The 12,491-nt window shown below is 38.8% G+C and overlaps 1 protein-coding gene across 4 annotated transcripts in view; it reads right to left on the bottom strand.

Moving 5' to 3' along the window:
* Positions 1-12,491, bottom strand: part of LOC137098536 (uncharacterized) — a 141,273-nt gene that overhangs the window by 55,439 nt on the left and 73,343 nt on the right. For all 4 annotated transcript variants that reach the window (XM_067474849.1, XM_067474850.1, XM_067474847.1 and 1 more), the window contains 2 exons: positions 12,119-12,238; positions 7,801-7,968 (listed from right to left, as the gene is read on the bottom strand). In XM_067474849.1, coding sequence (XP_067330950.1) covers positions 7,801-7,968; positions 12,119-12,238 — 288 coding nt within the window. The remainder of the gene's footprint in view (positions 1-7,800; positions 7,969-12,118; positions 12,239-12,491) is intronic.

Raw genomic sequence — 12,491 nt, 5'->3', positions numbered from 1 at the left:
GACATTTTAATTTCTGATATTTAAGATGGAAGAATGTGGCCCGTGAATCATCTATGTAAAGTTTTTAATTTAGAGGATTTAAATTAAAGCCAAGATCATCTTCTACATAAAGTGAAATATTTTTATAATTATTCTCTTTTTTGCTTGTAGCACACGGAATGTGTTAATACAAGATTTGCTTTCAACACAGCTAATCATATTCTCAGTATTTATCTATTTAGTATTTGTTAGTAATGTTATCTAATAATAAATATAGTAGGTGTATCAATAAGACCTAAACTGGATGAAGATAAACTAAGGCATGTGAGGTAAAAGCACCTAAAAGATTTGGAGAGTATTTTTGTATATCATGACCAAAATAGCATGACTTTTAAGGTACTTTACTAAATTGCCCGTCCATCCTATATTTGTAACCGCTTATCCTAGTCTATCCCTGCCAGTCTATTTCAGGGCCAACACAAGGAAGACATACACAACTATTCATCCATGTCTGTGGACTGTGGGAGGAAACCCACACAAGTACGGGAGAACATGCAAACTCCACAGAGAAAAGCCACAGGGGGCCGGGACAAGGAACTTCTAGCTGTGAGGTAGTGGCGCTAACCCCTCTATAACCATGCTGCCCACTTTCTAAATTGTACTGAATAAATTGTTCTAACACTAAAATATTTTATAAAGAAACTACTTCTTACATTTTATTGAGTTTTTCATTCTTGAACTTTGTCAAAACTATAGCAAATCAAAGGCAACTTACTAATTTATAAGCTTATACCACATCACATCAGCTGGAGTTTTTCCATTAATCACAGACATGGATCTGTTGAAATTTAAAACTGCTATTTGTGACTTCTAGGATGGTATGACACCTGAGGAAACTGATGAAAACTACTGATAAAATTACTATAATAATTACTAAATATACCTAAATCAAGTACTTATTATCAAAACAGCACTGATTTCAAATGAGCCAAAAAAGTAAATCTACTGTAATTCCGATTTATTTAGTTTTTTGTCCCGTATTTGAGCGGTTAAACCTCTGAGCTCTTCTAAAGCATAGCTGGCCTACGCTTCGTATGATCCCTGAACACCTCAGTGATAAATACTAAGTGTTTCATACTAAATAATATTATTATTTTTAGATTAGTTTTAAATCTACAACTGGATCAGGAAATCGCTAATAATTAATAATTAAGCAATTGTTAAAAACTCTCTGTTGTACATTATACACAGAATTATATGTTTTCTGAAAGTATATACAGTATAAGGTGATTGCATAATGTACACAATAGATGATTTTCACTTGGGTTTATGGATGTATTACCCAAGGATGCATGTTATAAATACAGTATGTAGGTTATTCTATGTCTACAGAATACAGTAGTGTGTGGTAATCCCTTGTGAGATGAACATGACATTAAAACTGACTGTCCTATATTGGAAAAATACAGCTTAAGTGCATGTGTTTATTATACATCGCATTGTTTTGTAATACATTGCAATAGAATCTTGTCATGCAACAGGAAGAACTGGGTCATGTTTATTTTTATGGTTTTAAATGTCTTATTTCTTTCTTGTTTGTTTGTTCTTTTTTGGATGTATAATTTCTTCAGATGTCAGTGTCGAAATCACTGAAACTGTTTGTTTTTATTTTTACTATTTTTAAGTAGATCACCGGCTTTCGGCTTGTCCCTTCAGGGTCCTCACAGCGGAACATGTTCTGCACATTGATTTTGAATGAATTTTTATGCCGGATGCCCTTCCTGGTTTCAACCTTTTCATCCTTCTGCAACCCTTCCAGACTCGGGACTGGCACCAAGGTGGCCCTTGGTGGCTGGACAGGGCCACACCTGGTGGGGTGGGATTCAAACCCACGGCATTCCAACTCAATGCTCTACCACTGAGTACAAGGCCCACATTTGTTTTACTATTTTAAGTAGAAGGTGAGAAAAATAAGGTAGAATATTAAAGTGGATGCTATATTTGCAGTTTTTTTCTTAATTGATATGATATTTCATGGCAGACTTATGTGATGTAGAGACATTCAATAAACTTAAATGATGAATGAGTATATCAGCTTTTGAATACTGTCAAATATTTTAATAAATTGAGTTTTTGTGAGCATCTTAGTATTCAGCAAATGTCATCCTCCTTATGAGTGGTTTGAATAAATAAAAGGAGCGTTTGTTTTAAATTAAGTGGTCATCTTGTTTTTAGCAAGCCTGTGCTGTAGCCTCCATTTCAATTTATCCCAGAGAGAATTCACACAGAGCCATAAATTATTCAGCAACAGTCAACATGGAAAAGCATGTTGCAATAAATGACTACATGAAAACAGACGTGTGAAATTTCAGATCAGACTAAAAACAACACTATAGCCTTTGAACAACGCTATATGATTCTGTGGAAGTCTCATCACCGTGATTTCCCCATGCATTACCAGAGGAGTGCAAAGTCATCTACTATGCCTACCCTGAAGCTTTGTAGTAGGAAGCTAATAATTTCAGAGGTGATGTGATACCCAATGCCCTTGTTTACTCTCACACAATTAGCCAACCATGTATTCCACACTGCACTACCATAATTAAGAGCTTGAGACAATGTGTTGATGTGGAATAAGACGGTAATAGAAACTCCCCTTTAGCACAATTTTTACATCTATCTGCCTCCTTAACCACACAATTTAGATTAGTAGTTGGAAACGAAAGGTGCATCGTCTCACAATCAGACATGTTCTCCTGAGAAATATAAAGTCCAGTGAGTATAAATGCAAAAACAACATAAAAATATCCAGAGTCTAATAATATTTCTGGAATAAGGACTTCAAATAAACTTTGAGCAATATTCAGTATTAAAAATGATTATTTTGTCGAGTGTGTGTCTGAATTTTTGTCACATTAAAATGTTCAAAAAGCGCCTCTACCTTTAAAAAGCTCATTTGATATGGATGAAAAATAAAATTAAAGCTTTTCTTGCAGCTTGGAACGCAGAGCTAAAACATCAAAAAACGTGTTACTGTCCAAATACATCTGCAGCACAGTGTAACTTATTTGATAATGGGACCCAAAGGAAAGTGTGGTTAGAGCATTATGTTTGCCAATGAAGCATCTGAAAATGTCCCACATTTTCCATTTATCATTTACCCAAGAAACAACTACAATCTGTACGGTAGCCTACTTTTGCTCTTCTATACTGCCTCCTCCGGGCATAAGAAATCCCCTGACAGTGTTCAAAACAGTAAACACAGCAAACCCACTTAGTTCTTGGAATCATGCTTTGGATAGGGAGAAAGTCTAGGGGTGCCATGAAAAGACGAGCTCACAAAGCAAGGACTGTTCTTTTGCTTCTTGTTAAAAGCTATAATGTGCAGCTAATACCTGGCTCCTATGATCCAATGTAATCGTCTCCCTCTGGGAAATGACATACGGAATGAGCATTGCTGACCTTAGAAGAATCAGGGGCCGGATTTGAGGGAGTCTTTTCAAGAGTCTGGGCGTGTGTTTGAGTAGAGCAGCGGGGTGGTCGGCTTTGATGATGTTCAAGCACAAGGGAGCGTGAGAGCACGAGGGAACAAACAGAGAAAACCCAGGCAAGCAGAGGATCAGGGATACACACAGACATACACAAAGAAATCTGGGAATATGTGGGTTGTTCACACACACGTGTACACACTCTGGGTGCAGACTAACATCAGTGCATTCGAAACAAAAGCATGCACGCAGGGAGTGATCGCAGGATCAGTGGAGGAAGCAGCCAGAAGGTTTGGTAGACTGTTCAGTTTCAGCTCTGCCGCTGGCACCACGAGACTCCTCATCACCCCGAGAGAACAGAAAGAGGCCAGCTTCTCTCCAAGATGCCCTCCAGTCCTCAACACAGCTCGGCCCAAAACAATAGTTTTGAAAAGCATTCAGCTCAACCAACAAACGTCTAACCCCAGGACATCATTAGTTCAATTTTGGCACTAAAGCCAGTGGTGTATTGGACAAGAAACTCTTAAGGCAAACCCATCCAACACCTGATAACTCTTTTCTTCCATCAACCTAACCCTTTTTAAAGCACTCTGTGACACTCACATGTGATAAGTGCCATATAAATTAGATAGAAGCAGATTTTTTGATACTACGCTAATATACTGTATAATATATATAATCTTTTAAAATCTCATTATGATTTACATAAGTAAATGTTTTACCAAGCTGTATGTGATGAAAGGTTTAGTTGCTTGCCATTGAGTTGGATCAGTTAATAATGGCAACTGATTTACTCAACAGATTAACATTCTTTGAAGAGCTAAAATGCTGGCCAGTATGTTGATCAATATTACTAGTTTATGCATGAGCAAAGCTGGTTTGGTCACAAGACTTACCACTCTGTGCAACAGTGAAATAAAAAGAGAAGTGTGTCTTTTTGCAGTTTGAAAGCACCAGCAGAGCTCATCTACTACAGTAGGTCAGAGGGAGGTCAAAATGGAAGGCTTGCCTCCCCATATGGGCAGGGTGGGTCACAGAGGGACTGATGTGAGGCAAGGTCACAGTGTGCGATAAAAGGAAGCAAACTGGTTGCAGTGAGTTCAGAAATGTCTGTAATAACAGCAAGACAGAGCAGACAGAACGCTGTAAATATTTTTTCCTGACAGCAACTATAGAGACGTTAGTGATGAGGATGAAGCCATGTTTCTATGTAAGTTCCTGCTCATCAGCAGCTGTAGTTTTCTATAAGAAATTTGGGATGATACCAACCTTTGACTCAAATTCAACCACACCCTGTGAATTCTGAGCGACTATGTAATTTTGTTTAATCATCACTTTTCTGCAGATTTGACCTGTACTTTGGACTGTCCTGAAATGCCTCACATGAAGAGAGCACCAGAGCTGCTGATTAGAGCTTGCTAACTTTACCTGGTGTTACTTTCGAAATGTAAAAACTCAAAGGCAAATAATATGCCAACTTAAAACAGCCAGAGAAGAAGAATTTTTATATATATTATAAATATTTGCAGGTGTCCGGAAGCTACTATTAACATGCAGGAGAGGTAGTATGACTCAAAAGTTCCTGCTAAAGTCTATGCAAAGCAATTCCCCGATGTTCTGCACAAAAGTGGTAGTAAACTATTTTGCACTGCGTACAAAGTTGTGGTGGAGCACAAAGAAAAATCGACTTTTCTCCACCTGAAAGTTGAGAGGTAGTTGTATTTAGATCTATTGCTAGTGCTGAGACACAACTGTGACCCACATTAAATAAGTATGTTACACTCAGGATAGTCAAGTTTATTCTTACTGAAACAAGTTGACCTCGATTTTTAATCATTTACACAAATAAATCACAACAGGTTTTTTTTTCAGTTTCACTTGCCCCCAACAGATTTCATTACAAAAAACTGCCATAAAACTCTGCAATATGCATTTCTATTTTCTATAACCTCAAAAAAAGTTTACCAAATCCTGGAGAAAAAGTTTTATTTCATGATACCTGGAGTTTTCTAGACACTAAAAACTAATTTGTTGAATGATTTTCTGAAAATTACCAAGGTTTCAATTTGTGTTGCAGTGGCTTGGATAGGATATCGAAAGATTTAGATAGTTTTTTAAACTGATAAACTGATAAAAGGCTTAATGGCGCATTGACTTGAATCGCTGACGCTAATGGAACGCTGCTTAGGCTGGATGCGATGTAAACCATCTAGCGCCGATTGCTCCAATTTGCATAATAGTTCATACTCCTCTGTAAAAAACTGTTTCTCAGATGCGACAGACAAAATTATCCAACATCTTTTGCAAAAAAAAATTCAGCAAACTCGAGAACTTTCCAGAGTCATTACATTTTTACATTTTTTAGGAACAAAGTAGCAAAAGAACAAATCAGTCCACTCCAAAGCTATAGCTTTTGCAATTTTTAAGAGCCTACTATGAAGTTGTCAATATGAGAGAGGGGACCCACAGTGATCACAATTGCTTTATGTCATTTTTGGATAGGTAATTGCAGCTAGCTTCGTGGACAAAGTTGTGGGAGAAATTAAAATTCAAAGTTTTTAAGTTGTCTGTCTTCGAGGGCCTAAATCTGGGATAGTGCTGTCAGCAGTAGGAGTCAACCGTGTGACATTGTCAGACCACATGGTCATAAAATAATACACAGCTAGACTGGTTTATCATTTATAAAATCTTGGTCGAATAATAAAATGGCACATTTAAATATGATGCATATATTTAAATACTATAAACTAATATTTATATATTCTGCTAAAAGGTGATGTCCATTAAAAAGTATTTGCTTGATACAAACCTATTTTTTATACACTGTAACAGTGTGTCCTTGAGTTTGACACATATTCATATTTTAAATTTTAAGCAAAACACAGATATGTTCAGTAATTCATCTGTGGTATCATTTCAATTTCAGGAACACTTAGAGCAGAGAGTTGTTTTCCCCATCAGTCTTTCTAAAGCCCCAAATGAAATGTAATTGCACAAGAAGCTATACAGTATAATCCAAGTTAACCTCTCTTTCCTCTAATTGGAAGAAGGTCAGCAAGTATCTTGGAAAAGAAAGAGCTTGATTAGATAAGAAATGACAGAAACAATGACATGAAGTAAAGGATGACAAGACCAATGGTCATCAAGGCCAATTAGTTCCATCACTCAAAGGAAGACTAACTGGCTTGTCCTTTTGAACATATTGAAGGACACACCTATCACATCTGGAGGTATTGCAAAAAAGGACTAAGATTAACATCGGCCTCCTAGACACATCAGTATATGATGTCCAAGATCAGAGGCAAACAGCCACAGACCTGCAGAGGGAGTTCTCTAATTAGCATAGTAACCTCATTCTGAATAAATAAAAGATGATTTAGAGTATAATATCCAGCTAGGACAATCGCATCTAATAGTCCTCTTGAATATATAATTTTCAGGTGACCAGCATCCATTATTTAAATGACTAAATGGCTCCAATTTCTGTCTGTCCTAATGCAACAGCAGACAAGGCTACAGTGTAAGAATTAGACTACTTCCAGTCTAATTCAATTAAATGTATTAACAATACAGTTTAAGTCACACACTGGAAGTAGACCTTTCCTGTCTATCCCTTGCACTCAAATAACTTTATGATGAACAGTGAAACTCAGTTAAATGTTATCAGTTATTTAGGAAGCCAATTATGTTAGCCTACTGTAAATAGAAAAGCTGTCAGATTATTTCTAATAATCTGCAAATAAAGCTGCAGTTAGAAATAGTAGCTGATCTATCATCCCATAGGCGAGTGAACTCCATGGCTGAATGTTTGATGAGGCACTTTGCAGCCCTGCAGGAGTCTCCTCTGCCTGACTGCGGTTGTGAAAATCCTGACAGGACCTGCGGGTCAAAAAGGTCTGAGAACTCTTCTGCCTTCTGGTGCAAAACAAACCCGGTGTTTATGCTCTTATGCAGCCCAGTGTTTGTCTTCTTATAGTGTTTGCCTTGTAATGAGTTCCAGAACATTCATACATGCAATAATGAAGTAATTAAAAGTAATTTCTGTTACTTTTTAGTATCAGTCAGCTCACTTGATACTCCATTGTTCTAATGAGGTGAAGCCCTGTCTATCAGGCACTCTTAGCTAATAAACCAGACTATGATGATGGAATTGCGATATTAGACTCGAAAGCAGTACATACGATGCAACTGCTGCACACACTATATCTGTGTTTGTACCTAAAGAAAGTGCATGATGTTCAGCATATACTTGTTTCCCTTTGTTATGTCGTGCTGCCTGTCTATTCCTGGTTCATTCTCTGTGGGTGGCTGCGTGAGCTGCTGAGTAACTCACTCTGGGTGAAGCGTGGAGGATTGTCGTTGACGTCAGTGAGCCTCACAGTAACGGTGGTGGTCCCTGATAATCCACCGAGGTGGCCCCCCATGTCCTTTGCCTGAAGCACCACCAGGTACTGGTCCTGGGTCTCTCTGTCCATGTCGGGTACAGCTGTGCGCAGAATACCTGGGGAACACACACAGAGTAGATTGAGGGTGGCCATGAAGCAGTTAAAGCAAGGAAAATCAGTTTTCTAGTGTGACAAAATGGCAGCAAATGACCATAATACATCTATTCAATCAATATTTATGACTCTATGATTACGAGGCACTGAACCTTCTGGCTTCCAAAATACACGTTCTGGCCCGTGCTCTATTTTGGAACAAAAGCTCCCAGCACATTGGGATCTCATCCAGCTCTATTCACATTTTCAACAACAGAGTTGTTTCTAAAAATAAAGCAGTGATATCACAGCATCTTTTGTATCATATTAGTTTATCTCTTCACCAGATATAATCATATATTAAGGCTTTGTGAGTCTGTAACATGACATTTGTAATAATTATTTTTGGACCAGCATGCCTTGCTTTTTCTCTCAATGCAGCTCTTTGTAAATCATCAGCAATATAAAGTACAGTTCATTTATTACCACATTTCATAATTCTAGACTCGATGGCTTTTCAATTCCTTTGATAATGATTTGCTAACATATGCAACTGTGGCTCTGATGGTGGATTACAATTTGACCTTGTTATCTGTTATCATAGGCAACCACAGTTTTCCAGCAGTTAAACAGCAGACCCAGCTGGCTATAACTAGGTATCCTATGATTTTGTGGACTTTGAATCATAATAGATACCTCGACCTTTTATTAATGACATATTACCATTTATGACTGTATATCTGAGTGGCTATTATGACCTGAGAAAGTCATGGCCTCTAATTAAAGACTTCATCAAGACAGCAGTTATACATGTACAAAGTCATTAATAAAAGGTCATGGGTTTCCTGCTTTCCAGTAAGCCATTTGCCCTGCACTTGTAAATGTGCTGTTTAATAGAGTTTGAGCCCGATGCTTTGCAGCTGTTTTCTAAAAGGTAACTTGTCAAACAGTCTATTGGAGGAATCTGTTGAGTAAATGAAGGAGCTACAAAGAAACAATAAGACATGCCATTTTCACAACCTGGCAACCCAAAGGTTGCACTTGCTAATATATTCTATTAGAGAGGGCAATAGACTGGTAAATCACCTCGGCCAATAAATCAGCCAATATTGGCTTATTGCACATATATCAGTAGCTGTTGCATAACGAGACATGGCAGTACAGAAATGCCAAAGTCATGTTTAAAGAGCTAGTATGATGGAAAACAAAATAGAGAACTGGGGTAGATTAATGTTGGGGTCTCCGCTGCGCTGTTAATGTACAGCACTCTATCTCTGCTGTAATTTAAAGTTATCTAAAATTGCGAATCTCCGAGCTAGAGAGCGAACAATTTTGAAGCTGCTCTCACTGGAACATCACAACGGTAATAAACAAGGAGAAACCCACCCTCGCTTAAAGCGACACTGGGGGCATTAAAAGCAGGACGGAGCATATGTACCTTCTTTAGAGGGTGTTTGCATTGTAGGCGGGTGAGAAACAAAAAAGAAGTAGGAAAGAACTTTTGAGACAACATCCAACTTTCTTTAGTTCTGTTTCTGAGCTAAAGGAAAACAATGAGATATTTGTGCTAAAGCTAAACTAGCCACCTCCACACACAGTACATTTGAAAAATTAACTCTGACTTTTCAAGGAATTTTAGAGTCTAAAACATCCTGTTGAAATCTCCATTGTCCAAGGTTCTTCCGCTTCACATTCAAGATCAGACTCCAGTTTACAGATCACTTCATAACTATTGGGTTACTCTATTTAGGACTGCAGCTGTCATTTAGTAGGTGTTGCCACAACACAAGGAAAAATGTATTTTTCATTAGCGTTGTGTTCACACTGGCTGGGGGTGACCGTGGAGCCCACACTTCCAGCCAACAGGAGTGGGGGCATATAAATGATGCAAGTTTTATCTCAATAAATTCTGAACCATTGATAGAAAACAGAAGGCATCCTGGGCTGTTAGCGAAGGTAGATTTAGAGACGTTTAATAGCTGTCAGTAAATCCTCTAGTTACAAGCCTTTATAAAGTATGTTGTTTTATTACAATAGGGCTTTGTTTTTAGTTATGTTCTTAATTTATCTAAATAGGCTGTAAACTGTGGCACAAACCTGTCAGGGCTGTCAACAGCTGCTTGATCATGATCAACGGTAAATACCAAGCTGTTACTGTGTGAATACTCCACACACTAGCTTCAGCCCTCAGTAATTAAAATGTTTTCTGTCTAATTGATGGATTAAGGATTTTCTTAGATCTCTCGGGCTTTTGAAGCCCTTTCAAAACCTTTTGGGCAATGTCAGGATGAAGACTTGGCTGCTTTACTTGAAAATGTGACAGCGTTTCTGACAGTTTCTATTTGACAGCAACAATATATAAGTTAATGTCCCGTTAAAAGCCTTCAGAAACTCACAGGAAGACCCACACGTACATAAACACAGATATGTGAAGAACCTCATATGGAAATGATAAATCACCACTTGCCGGCAGCCAGACATGCTGACGGAGCGTAAAATCTCGTTCTGTATCTCACACTCTTTAACAGCACACCAGGACGCATCACTTACACGCATTCAACATCGATCACCTCCTCAGTGTAAATGACCTCATTCTGCTACATATGATTGGATGTAGCACATCAAGTGCTGCCTGCGTTCGCCCAACACCAGCCAAAACACCGGGCTGAATGACTTGGCAGCTCAAGGTGAATCGCATTCAATGCAGGGCTGTTTTGAATGCTAACGAACAAGCAGGAGTACGTGTAGGTCTCTGAGCAGAATTCATAAGCAAACAAACTGAATATATGAGCAAACACACTCGCCTCAGAGTGTACATTTTGAATAACACCTTTGGTGATGGAGCAGATGAGAAACGGAAAGGTTGAAAAAGGGAGAAAAAGAGTGGAGAGAAGAAGAGTGAAGGGAGTGGACGCATTTGGAATACTAAGGTTTGCCTAATAGCGACATGTCACGGTTAATACACACAGAGTGGAATTAGGCTTAAATTCTCCAATTAGCAATTCAAAAAGCACAGCAGTTCGTCTGTTGCAGAGGTCCTCACATGTCAAAGCAATCAATTACTAAACACTGATGCTCAATGAGCAAAACACAAGTCCCACATGCAAATAAAAAAGGCAACTTCAGCAGCCTCATTGTGAGCTGAAGTGTTCTTATGTGCACTGTCAATCAAACAGCATCTAAAGGATAAGAAAGTCAGAACTCCATTTCTGAGTCAACTGAGCCATGATTTCCCTCCAAGGTACGGTGCTAAAAAAGTAATCATAATAAAATAAAAAATATATCTAAAGCACCTCCACTCAACACAAAAAACGTCTTGCCCTTGGGTGACATTCGTGACTTATAGGCCTAGTGAGAGCACACACAGCAGACAGGTCCTTTGAGCCCCTCTGTAATCTACCCTGTGTAATAGTTCACAAACCTTTGCTGACATCTCTCTTTGAACACGTGTCTTTTTGTTTTTGCTTCATCCAGAAATAACAACATTAGGCTGTTGTTGCGTTTTGTTCGGCAACACTCAGGCCCTGGCAGCATGAATACATTTCTGCCAGCTCACAGTGGAGTAAACCAGGGAGGGTGAAACCTGGGAGAGGGCGAGATGGTTGCATCAGATGTTGTGTGTGTGCTTAAAGAGACGTGTTTGAGGGACAAGACAGCAAAGAGAGAAAAGGGAAGTGAGAAAGATGCATAAGGAGTGTGACTAGATATTGAGGGATATGCAAGAGAAAATCTGTTACTTTATATCTAAAGTATTTGTGTGTGTGTGTGTGTGTGCGTGTTTGTGTGCATGAATATATGAAACAGAGTGAGACAACTGACATGTTTTTCTAATTGAGTATGCAACTCCATACACTCCAACTAGGTTTGTAAGCTAATGCACACCTGTATGTACACGTGCCCCTTTAGTTGTGTCCGTCCACGCACACACACACACACACGCGCACACACATTGGTTAAGCAGCCTGTGTATGTGTGTTTCATCCCTGAGTCATGACTGACTCCACTCGTTTGCTCTTCAACATTTTGAGTATATTTGCTTTTCTGCTGCGTGTGTGTATTTGCTTTACAACATCTGCGAGTCTTTTACATTTCTTGGCTCATGTGTGTCATGATGGGAGCATGCATGCACACGCACATACACACACACACACAGAGTTATATAAACACACTCACCAGTCTGCGGATCGACTGAGAAGTACTGTTGGCCTTGTACCAGTGTGTACACTAGCTTGGCACTGTTCCCGTAAGTCGGGTCATCAGCATCTGTCGCTGTCACCTGGATTATAGACGTGCCTGCAGGGAGGACAGGCAAGGCAAGAGGAAGGAAAAGAGGAAAATAAAAAAATAAAGGAAAGAGAGGAAGGAGTTCAGGAAAAAAAAGCAAAAAAGGGAAAGAAAGTGAAATAACAGAGTGGAAACAAGGCAGAGTTGGAGCTAAGTGAGCAGAATAAGAGTATAAGAAAGCTTTATATTAAGAAAACCTCCACTCTTCTCTCCCACTCCTATTCCTTTTTCAATCTGTTTCCGACAGCACCATGACAAATAC

The sequence above is a fragment of the Channa argus genome, chromosome 14 (genome assembly GCF_033026475.1).
Source record: "Channa argus isolate prfri chromosome 14, Channa argus male v1.0, whole genome shotgun sequence".
Classification (NCBI taxonomy): Eukaryota; Metazoa; Chordata; class Actinopteri; order Anabantiformes; family Channidae; genus Channa; species Channa argus.
This window is presented reverse-complemented; position numbering and strand designations above follow the sequence as displayed.